Below are 22,254 nucleotides of genomic sequence, written 5' to 3'. Positions count from 1 at the left end.
TTTATTTTTCGTTTTGTTTATTGCCTTTTTCATTCTTGCTAGTTATAAATTAAATAATTTATATAAGTTTCAGGACACTATCCTATGACTGACCGTACAGAATTGATATGTAAACATGTATTTAACTAATTTTCTTGTATTCCTATGTATCATAACCAAAAGGATTGTCTCTTATAATGTGAAAATACATCATTCAAGCGGAAAACGATCTGGAATAGCGGCATGGTATGGTTTAAGGCTGAAAGTTATCAACTAAATTTAATACACATGCCGTTGAGGTAATTAGGCTATTTACACATGGTCGGTCATCATTTTCCGCTATAAACTGCTTATTTTCTTTCTACTCGTATTTCACATCTATAATTGCACTAAGGATTAGTTATGATAAAAGGTACATTACTGGCTATAAAGCATCGAATGTAGAACTTTCTATAAATGGGACGGTTCTCGCACATATATTCTGCTTTAATTTGAATTTATCATATCAAAGAACCATGCTACAGATTCATGCTAATTTTCGTGAAAGAATTGAAAATGTAAAGATAAAGAGTCGCTTACCAGAAACAACTGCTTTTCAGTGTTCGAAATATCAATTGTCAATATTTTCTAATAATAAATTTGAGCAAGGAATATGTTTAAACAATAATTTGAAGAAATGCATGACGCTTTAGCTTAAAAGGGGCCAAACAAATTAATCTGAGCAAACTTGATTAAGACTACCTAAGAATGCTACAGACAAAGTTTGGTGATCATCGATCAATTAGTTCTGTAGAAAAAACGTTTAAAGGTTTTTCTTTTTTTTAGCTTTAACGGCCTTTAAAAGGGGCCAATCAAAATAATATGAGCACATTTGATTAAAACCACACCAGAATGCTACAGACAAAGTTTGGTGTTCATCCATCAATTAGGTCTGTAGAAGAAGCATTTAAAGGTTTTTTTTTCTTTTTTTTTTAGCTTTAGCGGCCTCTAAAACGGGCCAATCAAATTAATATGAGCAAATTGATAACAGACTACCCCATGCTACAGACAAAGTTTGGTGATCATCCATCTATTATTTCTGTAGAAGAAGATATCAAATGTTTTTTTCTATTTTAACCTTTAGAGACCCCTAAAAGGGGCCAATCAAAACAATATGAGCAAAATTGATAAAATACTACATATGAATGCTACAGACAAAGTTTGGTGTCCATCCATCAATTAGTTCTGTAAAAATAGATGTTTAAAGGTATTTCTAATTTTAGCTTTAGCTGTCCGTAAAAGGGGTCAATCAAATTCATATGAGCAAACTTGATTACATTTTGCCATGATTCTTATAGCCAAGAAAACTACTTTTGTCATGCAATCGCATATAATTATGTCGGCATATGAAAACCGTTATTGTAATACTGATACAGAATGTAACTAGACTGTTTAAATTCCAATTCATTATAAAAATAAATGTATGTATGAATCCGCCTAATAAAAGTAAAATCGACATTTGTATGTCATATTTTATCATTACATTTTCTATCATATTTCGTTTTAAGGTATGAGCCCCCTAATGGACACTATAAGGAACTATAAAATTGACAACATAGGTCAGTTATATACCTTAAAAGACACAAGAATGCAAAATTTAAACAAAGTTTACCGTATGGTTTACGAGTTATGGAGGTTTTTCTTAAGTTAAACTTGGCTATTAGAAGGGCTCTTTTTCAGAAATGAGAAAATATAAATATTCTATTTTATAATCATTATGAAAAATTTTTTGAGAAACAAATAATAGCATTCAGCTCACAAATGACCCAGCAAAATTATTGTTTCTACTCAAAATGTTTGAAATATGTGCATATAAAAATGTTACCCTACCCCACCCATTTTAAGTACTTGTTTGATCAATTTTACTTGGAGGGCCTTATTCAAAATAACCCTAAAATTTACTCAAATCAGGGGCTGTTTTCAAAGTTTGCATAAATTTTCTTAAAAGTATATTTGTTGAGCTTGTCAAATATAGAATACTTTAACTGTCTAGTTTTTATTTTATTAGACTTTGAAAATATCAGGTACCATATTTGATAAAAAATGGCATAATTTAGCCAATAAATACCAATAATAATTTCATAATTAAAATGAAACACTTTTTTCTTCTCAAGAGTGATATGAGAGACACAAATAATGTTCAAAGAAAAAAAAAGAGAGAAAAAAAGTTGCCGCTTCTGGGGCTTGAACCCACGCCCCTCAGTTACAATGCAGTTGACAGTAGTTCTAGCCTATTTGAATACTCTTCAAAGTGGAGGTAATGCATTAGGTGGATCATACCTTAATTGACATTTAGTTGCACCAAATGCTAAATAAAGTCACAACTTTTTCCCAAATCAATTTTGTTTGTTATTTCTTTGTCTGCAATTGGCAGATTACAATGTTGTTACAACCGTAAAATAAATCATTTCATTTTTAAAAGACATTATGCGTCTTCTGGTTTACTAAACATAGTTAACACATGACAGAAAATTATTGGTAGTGAGTTTGCATTCTGAAATGCGGTGTGGTTTATATTTCACTTTCCCCTATATTATTTTCGTTAAAGGTGTCTCTTTTTACCTTTAAAGGCTGATTATGCATTACAATATCAAACAAACCTGGCCAATTTTATATTGTAAAATCAAACCTCCATATGAATTAAATTTGATTAACAGATCTAAACATCTATAATATTCAGTTTAAGCGCTTGAGTTTAAACTCTTTATTTTTACACTATACGTCACAGTATTTTTGCAATGACCTGTATATTTGGCTCCTCCTCCTAACAAGTCATTCAATCTCGTTCGCGCATGCTTAGTAGACTGGGTATATAAACCGAGCAAGCTTCTGCAAATTCCTATTCGATCCAGTCTCCGAGCTCCAGAAGCTGCCGTGAACTAACACGGAAAAATATTGGAGAAAGAAAAATTATGTAGCGTTTCTGAACAAACATGGCAAAAAGACTTCATTTTTGTGTTTTTTTTAAAGTAGCCGAAGGGGCTATGCCAAACGAGAACCTAACCTGTCACAAGTTTTCTGGCTGTCAAGGTTTCTTTGAAGAGACTGGTCAACATTATGTTCTAGACAATGGCACCAGAACAGAACACAGAAGTCGGTAAAACCAGCAGAAGTTGTGATGCCTAAATCAAGCTAATTGTTGATACAGATTAACCGATAGACAGGTGACGTCACTGTTTTTAAATACAAATTATAGTTAAAATTTAATCTATGCTGTTTGTGACAAAAATGACATTATCAATTAAATACGCATATATTCTTTATTACAGAAGAGTTCTTCAAAAATGCAGAATATTAACAAAATGTCGGTATTTAACATAAAATATTCTTAAAAGCAACTGTCACAACTGTAAGAAAATGTTTTAAACTTTGGCGGATACCTTTTACATTATTTTACACGTCGGTTTAGGGGTACTCGGCCGAGGTCATAAGTCCACGCACGCACGCACGCACGCACCAACGCACCAACACACACACACACACACACACACACACACAAATAACGTTACATAGATAGCTGGGAATAGAAAGACCAATTAAAAAAAAAAAAACAAAAAAAAACGTAGTGATGGAATTTTTGTAATTTTGCACATTAGTAATTATCTATATCTGTATTAAATAAAACGATAATTTTAAAATAAATATTTCCAGTACTGTCATGTCAAAAATCTCTTCAGTCGAGTACCTTTAAGTTATGAGACACCAAGGACCTTTAATTCATAAAATGACAATAATAATATTGGGGGAGACAGGAAAAAGAAAAGTCAATTAATGATTTAAAATAGGAAATCATTTGACTATTGATTCACTTACATCTAGTCATCACAATATTATTCTTTAACTTTTTTGAACATTTCCCCTGTCTTCCAGAGATGTAAAATTATGTCTATATTACAATACATTCGAGTTAACATGAACTAGATCTACGCTCAGTCTAGAGAATATGCCTATTTGGATATTAAATCTGCATTCATCTTTTGCAGGAACATTAATTGTAAATAAACATTTGCCATTTTAAAGGTTCGGGTTGCACAATTTTCATTTTCAAAGTCGAGCAATAATTTCTAAAATTTTAAAGATATCGTTCATATCGCAGTAGTTTAAACCTATGACTTTCTGTCATTAGGTTAGGATTTGGGTTTTCTTACATTATAACATGTGACGTTTAGTTAAGTATTTACATATTAAGTGACTGAAATCGACGCCGAAAACTAAACCATCCGAATTCCTCAGCATAATTTGCACAATTTCATGGTCTTGAGTGTGAGCATCAGTTTTGAGTTTTATTACTAAATGCAAAAAAGAAAAAAAGTAATAATAATTATTATAATATTAATAATAATAAGAATGACAATAATGATTAAATGGTATGGATGCTATTGCTCAACGGTTTCGTCGTATCAATTTTAATGAGTTAAGGTTAAATAAGTTTTTGAATTTTACATTAAAGGCGATCATTGGTAATTAACGGCATGGCTTAAGGGGAGAATAACATTTCTTGAGAAATTTTCTTTTAAGAATTCGTACCAAGTGGAATTGTTGCATGTATACATTGTTTGGAAACGATGTGAAAAATAAAAATAATATTATAATAAATACTGCTGAGAAATATGAAATTGTCAAATAGACAAAATATATGGACCCATGAAGAATAAATGAACGTGTGATGAAATTTGCTTTCATCTAATATTGTTTATCTTAGAAATAAACACTAAAAAAAAAAATAATAATAAAATATATGTTCAATACAGAATACTATTGTTGATTCAATGATACGTTTTCAATGGTCAAGGTTATTCCGGGAATAGCCATTATGGCTATTCCCGGATTAACCACAACAGGCATCTAGGCTTCCCTCCAATACCATTAAAGATCCTGTTTAATTTTTTTTTTCATGGTTTTATTCCTAAATATGATGCTCAAATTAAGATCTGTCAATATTGTAAGTTCCAATAAGTATTATTTATAACGATATTACCAAATTTAACATTTTATGTAAATAAAGGGAGGTAATTAGAAATGTATTTCCTATAATAAACTCAAATTTTCCAAAAAGAAATGAATGCATATAATTTATTGATTAAATGTAATATGCACAAATGTTTGCAGTACACATTTTTCTTATTCTTTGATGTTTGAAAATTGTTTTATTTGCATAATTATATACATATATAAATTTTTGCAAGTGTAACAATATCAATTACAAAACATACAGGATCTTTAAGCATTTCTTCAGATATTTAACCGGAAGTAGAAATATTAGTTAATTTTCAATTAGTTCGTCATCCTCGGGCTACAGAAAATCTGGAATTAAGTGATATGTTTATTTTCGGTTCTGTTTTAATATAGCCACCCTCAGTCTTACATAAACTGATATAAATGACATAGTTACCTGCTTTTGCAACAATACGCACGTCACTAACGTTGTTGCATTTGCCTCAATTACCTAATGTAAACTATAAAGCCTTGTTTATAATACAAAGCAATTCATTGTGTGACAGTAGCATATCGAGGTTGAAGAATACTAGTTTGGACTAGAAATTAAACGTAAACTTACTTAGAAAATCTAATAAATTACTTAAGAAATATTTATGCCTTCAGTTTGAAGTAATTCTCTACTTTTCGTCACGCGTTACTGACAATATCCAATTTCCATCTTGAAACAACTAACTAAAAAGTACATGTTTGACTATAATGATATATTTATTAATTAACTATAGGCAAAATGTCCGTTTTTTAACCGCACACAAATGATCTAGAGTGTATTGGTACGTTTATTAGCATCGCTTAAACGGCAAAATATAAAAGGAAACGTATTGATGATATACACTTGTATCTTTAATAGATATCCCAATACAAATGATATAGCTTCAATGACTGTACTTTCATGCCATTTAATTTAAAACAGCATGCCTCCAGATTCATGCAAATTTTCATGAAAAAAAAAATTGGATACAGCACTTACAACCTATATAATTCAGCAAAATAAAAGAAGTCAAAATATATTAAATAACCCTCATTGCGTTAGTAACGCAGTAGAAATATGATGGAAAATACTGCAAAACATATTGCATATTATAAAGATATTACTTCAGTTTTGAATCTTTTATTTTTCTTATAAATCAAAGTTTTTTTCTTATGTTTGATTTTCTTGAAATATTTTGATTTCATCTGGGGGAGTGCAGCTTTAATGTAAATTGCATTAAATTTATAAGCATATGTTTTTAATAACATTAAACCCAACTAATTCAGAATAGGCTCTGTATCCAGTTGTACATGTAGTTAAGTAAAAGGTAGATAGCCGTCAAATATTCGTTCAGCTCATATAATTCTTGTACAATATATGTTTATAGTAGTATTTTAAGTGAATTTGATAACAGGGTGTTTCTAACTAAGGAAGACACTGCTTTCAAAATTATAAAGAGAAACAAAAGGTTCTGCCAATTGCCCGTAAAGATATATTGGGCCGGCAGTCCGCCTTTGGGTTTAAATTTGCAGTGTCTATAATAAATATAATTATGGGTGCAGTTTACCCACATTTAACTGTATTTGTGATACCGTCGACGGATTACAATGCAGTAATTTAACTTCACTTAATAATTAATATATCACCCTAGGTAAAAAAAATCATAATGGGTGCAGTTTACCCAGATATATTTTATTATGGGTGCAGTTTACCCAGATATATTTCTATCAGATTATCATATTGAACATGGGTGCAGTTTACCCAGATATATTTTATTATGGATGCAGTTTACCCAGATGTATTTTATTATGGGTGTAGTTTACCCAGATTTATTTCTATTATCATATGGGTGCAGTTTACCCAGATATATTTCTATCAGATTGAACATGGGTGCAGTTTACCCAGACTTATTGCACTTTTGTGTGCAGTTTACCCAGATATATTTTTATTATGGGTGCAGTTTACCCGCTTATATTTCATAATTTTGAACATATATGGGTGCAAATTACACAAAGATATTCATGGAATTTTGAACATTTATAGCTGCATTTTCCCAAATACAATAATGTAATTTTCTACATTTATTGGTGAATTTTGGCCAAGTATGAGGACATTTTTCATTGCAGGTAACTCACGTAAAAAATACCAATAAAAATAATATGTAACAAAATTGTATCGTTGTTAAGAACAAATTCGTTATAACATGTTTAAAAATAGGTTTTCCGGTGACCCAATTCCTTGCATGGTTGGTTGGCTCATCTCTAGTAAAGACACTTTTCATTAGTTTTTCGTTTTGTGTGGCATGTGCTCTTGTATGTGAAGTTTTTGTGTGACATGTGCATTTCATTTCATAGAGCCTACAATTTAGTATCTTCTTATTTAAATCTACCTGCATATTTGCTTGAACATTACGGTGTGATTCAAATGGGTTCTTCTTCGTCAGCGACTGCTGATGAAGAAGACACTTTCTTTTAAGCCTAAATAAATATAAAATTTCCTACGGTTGTGCAACATCTTTCCAAGCACTTAATTAATTCAGTCTCAGATTTTTTGCGACATTCTTATAGATATATGGCTGTTGTTTTTGGTGGAACGTATCTATAGTGACATACAAAATAGTACAAACTTTATTAGAAATAGGGATTTTTGATAAAGTTTTAAAACCCCGTGATCTTTTTGAGTAGATGGTGCCATTAACTCCTGTCTGGTCACGATACTACGTTAATTAAATTTCGCTCGTGGTGTATGCTTAAACACACCAGCATCTGCAATTGAATCGTCATGACTGAGTCATTTATTTTGGTTTATGTTAGCCCGCTGTTGGCGGAATGCTCTCTCAATTCTTCGAGACCCCTTTGGCGAAAATCTAACATAAAATTACAGGTTTTTGCAATCGATGACGAAGCAAAACCTATTTTATAATATTCTATTTTATATAAAGGTTCAAACTCTATTAACTTTATGTTACTTAATGACCAGTCATGACGGAAATTTTATGCAAACCATAAATAAAATAAGTTAAACATATATGTTGCATTTATTATCATTTGTTCCTTTAAAGTGACTATGTTGGAAATATAATATTCAGTTTAAGCGCTTGAGTTTAAACTCTTTATTTTTACACTATACGTCACAGTATTTTTGCAATGACCTGTATATTTGGCTCCTCTCCTAACAAGTCATTCAATCTCGTTCGCGCATGCTTAGTAGACTGGGTATATAAACCGAGCACGCTTCTGCAAATTCCTTTTCGATCCAGTCTCCGAGCTCCAGAAGCTGCCGTGAACTAACACGGAAAAATACCCACCCACCCTTCCCATTTGCTTTGCTGTTGTCTCTTTTTTCTGTTTTCAGGTAATAATGACCGCCGCAGTACTAAGCCCTTCTTCGTCATGGCTGGAATTATCATTTCAACAGTCAATATTTGTTTTGCGACATCCGGAAATTTACCAACGTCGACTGCCAGACCCCTATCATTTGAATCCGACGTCGGTTCAAAACATACATTTAACTGGCCTGTGCATAAGCATAAACGTTTCGAACACCTGTGGGATGCAACTGACTTTCGGATGTTTATAGAATAGTCATTAGATAACCTGTAACCGATGTCGGTACAAAACAAAACACTGTTAATTAAATTAACCCATGTGTAAATAAAACACATATTATCTTTAAAAAAGTATTGATATAATGGTTATTATCATATCATTACATTGTTATACATGGTTTCAAGCAAGTTTACTTACATTATATATCACACTACTATTTAATTAAAATAATATTTTTTCTTATAAAGAACGTTTCTCTTTATTGAGCTGTATGTATTTTGTATTTTATATGTTTACTGACATATCTGAGCAGGTCCGTTGTTCTTTATTCCGAGGAAAAGTCTGAGGAGGTTTCCTCCGTGCATGCCAACGGATGCTACGGTTCCTCTTAAAAAAGGGGTTTTACGTAGGCGGCCAGTATTCCTAAGACGAATATACGATCAAACCTGTTGAGTAATTGTTCTGGTTTGGAATGTCCTAGACATTCTATGGCAGTTTTGATCGTGATATGCTTGATAAATGTATTTATATATACAAATGGCTGTATCATTCTTTTCAAAATTTAACTAATTTTTATTGATAATATTTATAAAACATATTTTATAAGCTTCGGATATCAAGTGTATATCATATCTGGCATTTGTCAGCACATTGTCTCTTTTTCGAAACATAATTTTAATTGATTATATCTAAATAATCATATTAAGCTACCGAAGCATATATAAGCAATATATAAAATGTCACTTCCAACTGTTAGGATATGAGCATTAGTCATATAATATTATAATTGATATACATGTAATTGTTAATATTATTCTATAACAGATTGTCTGGAATATTTAATGCTCTTATTTAGCCGTCGATATGGCGAAAATCTAACATAAAATTACAGGTTTTTGCAATCGATGACGAAGCAAAACCTATTTTATAATATTCTATTTTATATAAAGGTTCAAACTCTATTAACTTTATGTTACTTAATGACCAGTCATGACGGAAATTTTATGCCAACCATAAATAAAATAAGTTAAACATATATGTTGCATTTATTATCATTTGTTCCTTTAAAGTGACTATGTTGGAAAAATAATTACTTTGCCCAATACACACGCGTTTGAAAAATCGGAAGACTTCAGTGGAAATATTTAATATATACAATCTAGTCTAGACTGATGTTTCAATGACTTTTATTTTTGGTCTTATTAATGCATAATTTATATGCACAGTGACATAAAAGTTTGAACGTCTATTTATATTTCTCTCCTTTACCTTTTGTTAAAAAAAGTAATAATATCACATTTTGTTTTTAACATTTGGTTCAAGCACCTTAATTTATGTTTTTTGTAGAAATTATACAATCTTAGAGTGAAAGCTGAGAGTGAAAAAAATTTTGATTCCAAAAGGATAGTTCCCCAATGTTATGTTATATGCCATTACAATTTTATACGCTTTGAGCATTGTAGTTTCGGAAGAGAAGACCTTTAAGGCACGTAAAATAAATAAGTCCATTTTAACTAAATGGCCAATAAACCCGGACTAATTTTGACCTCAACGGCATGATTAAATAACTTTTGTAGAAAACAATAAGGCATTGCGTCTTAATGTTGTTTAGGAGAGAAAAATGTAAGACATGTTAACGATATGAGTCTGTTTACTAAGTGATTCATTGAGTAAAATATTTTTGACATAAAGGGAATGATTCCCTTAACTTAACTTAACAATGATTACAATAATAACTTAAATCATGAAATTTACAAGTTTACAAGCTAATGACTGGCAACGAGTTCTTTGCTATTCAATGTTATAAAAAAGTGCGAGTGCTTAGAGTGCTTGAGGATATAGGAAAATATTAACAGACTTACTGTTTATGACCAACCTTACCTATACATTCCAGAGGTTGTAACAACTTTATACTTTTAGGTTGTTTAACTTTAATTTTTCAGTGTGAAACCCTTCACATTACTTCCTGACATTTCTAAGTTCCAAACAAAACATGCTAATGATTCAAAATAAGCAATATGCTAGTATAGTATAAAGAAAATATACATACTTATACTTTGCAGTTAATGAATATTGAATCATTTAAAGAAAAATTAACACAAAAGAAGATATGCAAATGCATGGTTGTTTATTTTCATCAATTTTAGTACACAAATGATTAAGATAACTTTGGTATACTGTACAAGGCAATGATACATGCCAAATATCGTAGTTCTGGACTTTGTAAATTACACAAAATGATTTAATCATGTTTCACAACAGAAGTATGCGTCTCTAAAAAAACTTAGTGTTCCCGGTGTCGGACCATTTATTTCCCTGGAGGAATGGTTAATACATGTTTGTACAGGACGTTATAGTAATGTTATTTAACAGATATTCCGATCTCTGGAATTGAAGTATCTACTATTAGCTCTTGTTATCTTATGAATCAGACTGGAACAATTTATAAAAGTTTTGTAAAGGACCCACTGTGAAATTTTGACGAATTTCATTTTGATGTTTAGTTAATAATTGTGTTCAAATAAACTGTGGATATCAATGAACTACTGACACGCTTCAATAAAAAAGCAACTAGCGCCAACGGAATTACTGTGATTTCTAAGTTTCTAGAACATGTTTTAGAAATAAATAATAATGTCAAGAAAATCTTTCAATTTTAGTTTTACAAAAAGCTCTAATAATACAAGCCAGAACATCAAGTTTTATCAATTAGGTACCAGAACAATTCTAGGGGAATTTAGGGTGAACTAGCGGTTAACTTTCTATGATCAGATCAAATCAAAGGAATAATAAGGGATCTCGTTATCACCGTCTAGCCTAATGATCTGTTATTTTAACAGAGTGTGGGAATCATGTTTATTTTATGTTTATTTCAGTGAGAGAGAAATATTAATAATGTGTATGCAAGATGTTGTGGGGAACATTTTTTAATTGATATAAAGATATTTCATTTAACTATTTTCAACATTGTTTGGGGGTGGAGGATAAATAAACGTTTGCATCAGGAATATAGTTGACAATAATCGATCAATATAGAAGAAGGTCTTTGAAAACTGGTGACCGTTAAAGGCCAGAGAACAATTATTTCTTTTAAGAAAATTATTAATTAGGCCTACCATTTTATGAATAATTCCGAGCAAAAAAAAGTAAACACACAAGTTTACGCAGAAAATATCTCCTTTGATTAGATGCCACTACGTATATTTTAATCGTGTAGATTTTCAGTATAAACAATTTATTGTTTGTAAATTTGAGATAGATATTAAAGAAATATTGATAACTTTCAAACACATCATTCAAGTTTTTGCACCTTAAACGGTAAATAATTATAGAAAATTAGAAATATCACGTAATAGTTTTTTGTTCTTAATGTGGTGTAATTCGGACTAATTCCCTAGAGGTAAAACCGTAACGTACCGGCAAACGGTATTTAGCTAGGTTTTCGAAAAGGTCAATTAACCAATCATGTAAGGTTTACAGATCACATGCTCCTCCATGTACCGAAAACAGGTCCCGTGCTCCTCCATGCCTCAAAAGTTAAACGCGTACCAGTACCCTGCGGTCTCCAGACCGCAGGGAATAATTTAAAAGTCACATCGATGACAATTTAGCTGTAGCAAGTTTAAATTCAAATCGTTGACATTATCATGTAAATTAAGTGGTCACATTGATGACAAATAAGTTATAAAAAGGAAGTGTAGGAATAAGTAAAGCTGACGGTATGTTAGAGTTATTATTTTTTTCAAATGTTTAAGACTCATTTTAAAATTAATTATTCTTTGCATAATATTAAGCATATGATAAATCTGTTGCATAGTCTAGGGAATGATTATTTATTGAGTTAACTTTTTCCAATTAATAATATGCTGATTGCCAATAATTATTTAGATACATAATTATATGATAATAATGTGAAGATTATCATTGATGGTTAATCATTACAAATGCATTTTAAATTAGTTTTATTTTAATGAGAGTTTATAAACGTAATGTTATCTATATACATACGTAAGACATTTAGGGATATTTTAATGCTTTTGTAGGGTTCCAGACGGTTGAGTTCAGGTTGAGTTCAGGTTGAGTTCAGGTTGAGGTTCAGGTTCAGGTTTTGATGCAGATTTGTGTTCACGTTAATATTTGAGAAGATTTATTGAACGAAGTATTTCATTTTATAAGAAGATTCCTTTGGGAAGTTGATAGTTTACATATGTAGATTTTCCTTGACGGAAGTTGTCATTTTAGTTTATAAATTGGAACATAGTTCATCTTTTAAAGAATGAATTTATAAAGTTTAAAAGCGTATACAAATTCAAAAACTGGATAAAAGGAACAGTGAAGACCAAGACTAACATTAGCAAGAAAACATGGACAATAGCCTAAGATAGTTTAATTAACGGATTGAATAAACATTGTTTTATATAATTATCATTATTATTTCTTCAGTAAACATATTTGAACAATTATTCAATTCATGTCTTACATATAATCTTACAGTATTTAGTATTATTTAGTTTGTTGTAAATGAAATCTTGTAAACCACACAACAGTATAAGTGATTTTACACAACCCCAAAAAAGTCTAATTTGCTCATCAAGCGAACATCGTGACAAATAATAACATAAAATTTTCTTTCATCGTCTTTGTACGTTTCCCGTTTGAAGTGTATGTTAGCATATACAGTAACAGTTAATATTGTTTGTTACTTACCCTTGATTATTCAGCATATTACAAACAACACGAGCAGATTGTTCTGTAAACTCATGATCGCATACTGTTCCCCATGACCCATCATGCCATACTTCCAGTCTTCCTTCATATTGACTTGATCCGTTAACAAGTCGAACTTCAAAAAACAGTCAATCTTTAGAACAACAATACTAATCATACTTTTAGAGTTTTGTGCTTGAGGTCGTTGAAATGTTAATATTTAAGATTTTTAAGAGTCGACAAATAACTATAAGTATAATATTTTTATATTTTTGAATGATTTATATAGCATGTTTGTGTCATCAAAATATCTCAGTGATGTATAAATATATTGTTTTGATTATTTCTTTATCATAGCATTCACATTTCTCTCGTCCACAAACTCCATTTGTCTACAAACCTAGTTTCATCATCCTAACATTTGTACCTGAGCATAACGTGCCCACTTCAAATGTGCCCACTTCCTTAATACTACAATATGCAACAGAAATAATTTTTATTTTATGATGATATAAAAGTTATCGTTTTACGTCGAAAAATGTTTGAAAAATAAAAAGAAAATAGTCCATTTGTGTAAAATTTGACGTTTAGTTTAGCTAAATTATCCGACTTAAAAGCGGCTTATTACAAAAATTTCTGAAATAATGTTTAGATGTTTTTTTCTTTAAACGTGCTTTAATATAAAAAATACTCTTATGTCTAAATGCTTAAAAATAGGGGATCACCGACTCAAATCTTTCGGCACATGTGATTTTATTTCCCCCAACCTTTACGCTATTTTTGTTAAGAAATTCGGTGTCTGCAGATACGTTTAAGACTTGAAAATGTGGCAATAATGTTCAGCTTATCAAGAGCATAATTCTAGAGATTTATTTATCCTGGAATATAACAATCAACAACAAAAATGAACTTCCGTCCCATGGCAAAGCGCTTGAATTTATAATTTGACCTGTCGATGAAGAAAACAGATTGATAATTACAATCCTAGCCTTGGATTCAGGCGTTGATTTTTTTTTCTTATTTAAATTAATATGTAGTCGATTTGCCGAACTGTAACCCATGCTAGTAAATTATATTTACAAGTACAATACAATGTAACATAAAACATATTACTAGAGACAAAATGAAATATTTCCAGTGCATGAAACTTGCAAAAACTGTTACAACAATTGTTAAGTTAACTATCATGGGTTTGGTCGAAATTCAATTTTATAACAATGGCCTTACATGACGTCTATGGTTGCTGAAAAAATATTTTCGAAAACAAACAAACTTTTTTCTTGTTTTTAATGTTTTCATGATTAATAATTTCATGAGACATGGGAAACAGACGCATGTAAAGAAAATGCCGTCAGAGTCAGACTTTCAACTCCTATGCGTACCCTATGCAAACAAAATAAATACAGGTTAGAGTTATCATTGTGGTGTAACTTTTTAATATTATAGTGCAGTAACGTTAATGAAATTGATTCGGAACTATGCTATCAAGAACAAAGAGCAACAATACATTTGTTATGTAGATTGGACATTTACGGAGTCATATATTAATACTCAGGCTACAAGAAGTTCTGCAAAGCTATATTACCCACACTATTAGTGATATACTGTGTTATGGATTTTATTTCAGCTATTAAAACAAAGAATTTCCCTTGTAAGCATTACTTTTGCAGCGACTTGGTAGAGTATATGGCAAAGACCTGTTCGAAATATTGACAACTTGAAATATACGTTTCATATTAATAAAATTTTGTCAATTATGTAAGCGTGAAGCAATAGTCATGTTTGAAACGTTAGCTCAGTGGGCGTTGGATCACAGAGTAAGCACGTTCATTTCCACAATTTGATAAATATCTTTCGTACATTTTTCTCTCGATTTGCTTATCATTTTAGAATATCATATTTATAAAAATAACTTTAATTGAAATTAACAGAATTCAACATAAAAACTGTTCACCAAATTTACAATCAAATCGGCCATCGCAATTATTCACTATTCGCTGTACAGCCAAATTTATTGGAACATATATTTTAAACAGTATTTTTTATAATATAAGTAAATTAATCATGAATTATTCTAAAATGTCGTAAATACATGTATGCAGTGTTTAGCAGAACCAAGTGGTCTGTAGCAAAGGAGTGTTGCGTTGCGTTGTAAATCTGCAGCACGACATTATTGTTTTAATTGCATCGTTTTTTTAGTTCTTTTCAATTTGTTTTTTTTTCTTGTCGGGTGGTTCTCACCTAAATTGTTTAATCACCTTACGATATGTAGCCTGCTTTTTGATTTACTATTTTGATAGTTTATATGTAATTTGCAGGATTTATATTCCCCGATCCACCTTCAATATACCATTTTATTTACTTTCGTCCATTGTTTTCTCATTTAGGGCACACGCATTGTTACTTGGGGACCATGGGTCGCTTTTCATTAAATGTAACTAACTTGTCACATTGGATATTCCATAATAACCGCCGTATGAATACATCTGCGGATGTTTCAAATTTCGAACTTTTACCAGTTCATGTTAAATATTGAAGTCTGATTAAGTAGGTGCAAGGGGACGTGGTTGGTAGCTTGCAATTACCACTAACGTCCTCGAGGTGGGGCCATTTTTCACCCACGGACAATAAATTGAACAAATTTTGAAGATGTCCACCAGACAATGTTACATACCAAATATCTAAGTTAAAGCATCTATAGCATAATATGATAAGATTATTTTTGTTTATACAAGATACATACATGTATACGAAAAATCACTGACGCCCTGGGGCGAGGCCAGTTTGCCGCAAGGGCATTGTTTGAAAAAACTTAGTAGAGGTTACTAGATAATGTTTCATGATGTCGAAACCATCTAAGCTTAAGCTTTTACAGTTTTAGGAAATAGTTTTACTATAAAAGATATACATATAATTAAAAGCTATGTTTCCCAAGGGTTGGGCAAATTCTGACCCAATGGCTATAATGTTAACAAATTTAATGGAGGCCCATCTGACAATGTTTCATACCAAATATCTTAGGTGAAGACTCTATAGTACTCTTGAATGCTTCATATAACGTAGCGATTCATATAAAGACGCTGGCAGGAAAGAAATTTTGGACAATTTATAAATAAATAAAACATATAAAAGATTGTGTAAATATATAGAAAAAGGTACAGCCAAATGACCATTACCAAAGTACTCGATGCCTTAAAGGAACAAGAAAATCACCTACAAGGGCCCGACGAAGCAAGACAGAAGACGAACATTAAGACAATTCAGTTTCAAAGGGCTTTAAGAACTGTCCATCATAGAGTCTCCCATAGAGTCCGTCAGATGTAATTAAAAGAGGAAAGCGTAGTCGTAAAAAAAGTTTTCAAATTACAATTAAATTTTAAAACTAAATCTGAATTGCGATGGTGAAACTTAGTAAAATATTTACGCAATTTACGATAGCGGTAACCTTGCTTAATAAGTTTGTTAGGTAATAAATAAATTGCGTTCATTTAAATCATCAACACGACTGCACGCCCTAGCAAATCTAATAAATTGAGAAATATACACCCCATATGATGTAGCATGAGTTAAATCGCTATCTAAATGTGGATAGTTAACAATATTATAATCAAAAATCATCTTTTTAATCATAGATTTTAGTTTCTATAGTATTGTTAATGACACAAATGTTTAAATCTAAAAAAGATGTAATAACGTCTGAAGAGTTAGTTTTATTCAATTTAAGTTCACTGGGATATATTTTAGAAAACAATTGATCGAAATAAGGATCATTCATGTTAAGGATATCATCTTGGTAGCGCGAAGTGTTGTTAAATACATAAATAATTTTCTGATGTTATCTATGGGAAAGACTTAATAAAATGTCCCTCTCATAGCAGTAAATTTATAAATCAGCTATCAGGGTTGCACAATTAGTTCCCATTGGACTGCCTTTTATCTATTTGAAAACTGTATTACCAAACCTGACATAAATGTTATCTAATAAAAAACGACAGTGCTTAACAAACTTTGTCACAGGTCCACATTATATATTGTTTAAATTAAGCCTTCTTTGAATTGCAAGCAAGAAACGTGACCTTTTCTCTTGCAAATGGTTTTTGAATTAAAGATAATAATTTATGTGGCAAAGTTGTTTATAGGGTAGAGAAATTGTACTTACTGATGAAGCTTGATAGTTCTTAACTTTAAACTTATCTAAAATTTCAGTTGAATTTTTAACAGACAAGAAAATATTCTCATAAACTGTTTCAAAGTATCTAATGACATGTGCATTGATGGCAGTAAGATCGTTCTGGGAACAAAATAGTTTATATGTACACTAAACCTGTTGGTGCAATAAGTAAGAAACATGGCTAAAAAAGTGACATGGATGAACAATAATATATTGAAAATCAATGCTGACAAGACAGAAGTAATTATATTTACATCACAGAGAAACCAAAATCATGTTGAGACCATAACTGTGACTATTGGAGGTGAAAACATAAAACCATCAAATAGTGTAAGAAATCTTGATGCTGTACTAGACAACAACATGACCATGGAAAAGCACATAAACTCAGTTTGCAGATCTTGTAATGGACAATTACGTCAGATTGGTCATTTAAGGAAATACCTTAATACAAATGCAACAAAATATTTAATGAATTCTCCAGTCACCCCACGCATAAATTATTGTAATGCACTTTTATATGGTGTACCTAAAACGATGTTTAATAAGCTACAACATCTTCAAAACACTGCTACCCGCATCATCACAAGAACATCCAGATTTGAACATATCACTCCAGTTTTTAAGAACCTACACTGGATTCCTGTCGTTTACCGAGTGGAACTTTAAAATCCTTGTGCAAACTTACAAAGCCTACATGACCAGTCACCACTTTACCTTAAACATTTACTGGCGCTATATCAACCAACAAGAAACTTAAGATAAAAAACTCTTCAAAGCAACTTGTTGTTCCCAAAAGTAGGACTGAAACGCAGTTTCTCTTCGGTGGCACCAAAACTGTGGAATGCTCTCCCAGACAGTATCAGAGACTCAAAACAGTAGATGTTTTCAAGAAATCTTTAAAAACACATTTTTTCCTGAAAACTAAATAGTAACTAACTGTGTTGTATTCGTCGTCACTGTGAATTGGCGTGCTGTCTTTGTTCTTAGAGATCTGGGTACACATTTGAAATATTATAGTCTATTTTTTTAATCACATTTCAATTAATTATTAATTATTACTGTTTTATCAAATTTGATTTAGAATTTAGTTGTTTCACTTGATTTGTATTTTCTTTTTAATTTCAATAGTTTTTAATCTTCCTCTATATTTCATTTTCAAGTCTTATATTATTTTTCATGTACATTCTTTTTAAACTTTTTCTTGTATGATCGACTGAGTTTTTAGATTAATCATGGGGTATTTAATATTTTGTTATTGTATACATATATGTGTGTTATTATTTTTAGTACTTTTTGTTTGTTTTTTAAAGTCATTAAATATAAAAATGCGGTAATTATTATTATCATTAATTATTATTATAACTATTATCATAATTATTATAATAATTATTAAGACAAGAAGTCAATAAAATAGAAAGATTATTGGTAATACAAGATGTACGATTAAAATGAAGCAGGCTTTATATTGATGTTTATATAATTTTTTGAAGCCAGTACATGATAGAAAGTTTTAGCTCTTTCTCATCAACACGTACTTTAAAGTTAGAAATACTAGAAATATGACTGTTCACAATATCTCTTTCAGAAAGAACGGTTTTAGAATTAGCATTAGTGCTGTTAAGCTTATTTTTGGCCGGGTTGCACTGGTACAAATTCGGGTTAAAGTATGGTGAATATCGGGCGGCGGGCGGGCAGGCGGGCGGGGAAAATATTTTCGTAACAGTTTTCTCAGCAACTACTTATCACGGCCTCTTGATAATTGGCATACAGCATTGACACATGGTCCCATACCGTGGGATTTGATTTCGGGTCTGTCGCTCATCAACTTCCTGTTTATCCACTTAGTGAAATTAGTTGAATTTTTCGACATTAATGGTCAATGGTTGGAAATTTTAGTAACAGTTTTTTCAGCAACTACTTATCAAAGCCTCTTGATATTTGGCATACAGTACTGACACATGGTCCCATACCGTGGACTTTGATTTCGGGTCTGTCGCTCATCCACTTCCTGTTTATCTACTTAGTTAAATTAGTTAAATTTTTAGACATTAATGATCAATGGTAGGATATTTTCGTAACAGTTTTTTCAGCAACTACTTATCACAGCCCTTGATATTTGGCATACAGCATAGACACATGGTCCCATATCGTGGGATTTGATTTCAGGTCTGCAGTACATCAACTTCCTGTTCACCGACTTAATTAAATTTTCGATATAAATGGGCCAATGGTAAATTCTTTTCGTAACATCACAGCCTCATGATATTTGGTGCACAAATGTAACCCGGCATTTTCTGTCTTTGACCCATTTTGTAAAACATTTATGTAATGAATGCGTCATACGATATTTATGTTATTAGCTGCCTTGACAAGTGGAACTAAAACTTATTTTGAGTGGAACGCTAATATATCCTTTTTAAGATGTCATAAAGAAAGTCTTGTTGTAGGTGGTTAAAGATGTTCATTCCCACGATAAATTCGATACGTGATTCAATAATATTAAATATATTATGTTTCCATGTATAAACAACATTAAAGTACTATCAGAATCTTTGCGACGACACCATTTTACTGAAAAGTCCTCGATCGATTCAGCTATCTGACTTCTACAAACATTAAAATCAATATCGGAAGGAATCCTATATTTTGGTCCTTTAAGAAATAAATAAAGGATTTTTTTGTCACCATTGATTATATGACAAAGTCCAAGTTACAGAATTTCGAACTTTTACAGTCTCAACTTGTTGGTGTATTAGACTCTACGTCGGAGACAATTTTGTTATAATTGAATATGATATTTTATTTCTGACAGGCGTTTTATATTTATAGCAAAATTTATAGCAAATAATTGGAATCTCAGATCTTTTGAAATATTAAGGAATCGGGTCGGTTACGCGTTTATCACAAAAATACTAGGTAAATCTATGAAATCAATACCTTTTCAGAAAAGTTATTTTATGTGCATACATGTATATTTACATGTTTATATAATTATTATTTTCTTAATATATTTAGTCATCATAAAATAAACGATTATGTAATAATAAAAAATCTTATTCATTTTCTTGTTATGGATGCATCATGTCACTTGATCTTATTAAAGAGAGAAAATTAAGCTAGAGTGTAATGCCCTGTAAACCATTCTTTTATATAGGTCAGTGTAAAATGAGTGCCCCAGGGCAAGGCCATTTTATCCAAGGTTCGTCAGTTACATAACTTAAGTCGAGAATCTACAAGGCAAATCTTCATGCCAAATATTTAAATTCTGGACTTTTTAGTGTAACTACAGAAGACTTAAATGCATTTTTGTATTGAAGTCTATGTAAATTTAAGACCCCTGGGGTTGAGCAAGCTTTAACCAGAGGGATAATAACAGCATTGGTAGAGGTGCATTAGATTAAGTTTAATACGAAAATCTTAGCAGAAGCATCTATACATTAATTGAAGATTTTCTTACGATACACAAATATAAAAAGTAATGATTCCCCTTGGGGCGGGGCCAATTTTGATCCAAAGGCTTTTATTTGACCAAACTTGGTAGACACTCGCTATAAGTTGTATCATATATATCTAGCCTCTATCTTTTTGTATTTTTTGAAGAAGATTTGTTTGGCATTAATTATATTAATATAAGGAAAATCAATGACACTCTGCGCCGTGGCCGCATTTTATCCCAGGCTTTTAATTTGAACAAACATAGAAGACACCCACCATAAGATGGTGCATGTTTATCACCAAAGCGCTATTTTAGAAGATGATTGTTTAAGTTTTGTTTTCGTCAACCAGAATTAGCATGGAACGGAATACTATGAACAAATTTGAAAGAGATTCATGCCAGGAACATTCCCTCTTAGTTCTAGCAATATTGACTTGATAAAGGAGGAGATGTTTTAAGATGTTTTAAGAAAAATGTCTGACGCCATAAACGACGCACGACGAACGCTCATATGAGCTTACAAAAAACACGTATCTCTTAAATGTATCAAAACATATGTTGTATAATTGTTACAACACATTCGCATTGACGTCGGGATTCGGATTGAGCCCATTGTTTAGAAAAAACAAATCTGCACCCTAGACGTATAGTTTTTTTTTATTATGATTATGAAAGTAATTTGATGGTGAAAATAAACCTATTCATGATTAGAGGAACTCGCTGTTTTATTATTTCTAAGTAACTGGGACAACAACTAGCAAAGTATTCATTCAATCTAATTTAAAATTTATTCTACATCCCTCCTGATTTGACGGCTAGCATAAAATCATCAGCTATACATCCATAATATTTCTGATTGACTTCATTTATAGAAGATTATGTTACCATGTTACAAGTAACTGAGGTTGTGAATAGGGGAATACAATCCATAACCAAGAAAATACAATTTAAAATGTACTGTCTAATCAGATTTGTTTTATTTCTTTTCATGCGACAAAACAGTTTCAGTTTAACGTATCTTTACTCTATATGAAAATCACATGGTCTTGAATTCGATGATTTTTTTCTAGAGAAAAATACCCAGACCATAATTTTTGAAGCTTTACTGTAATTTTTACACATCTCCCCTAAATAAATGGTTGTCCGAGTGCACACTTAAAAATTGTTGTTTTTTGTGTTGATAATTCACCTTCATCAGTACCTTTAAATACTCTGATTTTGCAGGCATGCAACGTATGCGCACATATTGCTCAATATTTTTATCAGAAAAATGAAAATAACAAAATTTCACCCATGTTATACAAAAGTAAAGGACTTCAAACTTACTGGGACTGGATTGTCAATACAAGTTAAATACTTTGTCGATAGCTTAAACATGTTTAAACAATGAGGAGCAATAAATCAC

The 22,254-nt window shown here is 31.2% G+C and overlaps 1 protein-coding gene across 1 annotated transcript in view; it reads right to left on the bottom strand.

Moving 5' to 3' along the window:
• Window positions 1-22,254, bottom strand: part of LOC132719096 (deleted in malignant brain tumors 1 protein-like) — an 86,417-nt gene that overhangs the window by 1,759 nt on the left and 62,404 nt on the right. The window contains exon 17 of the mRNA XM_060702840.1: window positions 13,240-13,375. Within this exon, the coding sequence (XP_060558823.1) occupies window positions 13,240-13,375 (136 nt within the window). The remainder of the gene's footprint in view (window positions 1-13,239; window positions 13,376-22,254) is intronic.

Source organism: Ruditapes philippinarum, unplaced genomic scaffold (assembly GCF_026571515.1).
Source record: "Ruditapes philippinarum isolate M1 unplaced genomic scaffold, ASM2657151v2 ctg517_1_1_1_1, whole genome shotgun sequence".
Classification (NCBI taxonomy): Eukaryota; Metazoa; Mollusca; class Bivalvia; order Venerida; family Veneridae; genus Ruditapes; species Ruditapes philippinarum.
This window is presented reverse-complemented; position numbering and strand designations above follow the sequence as displayed.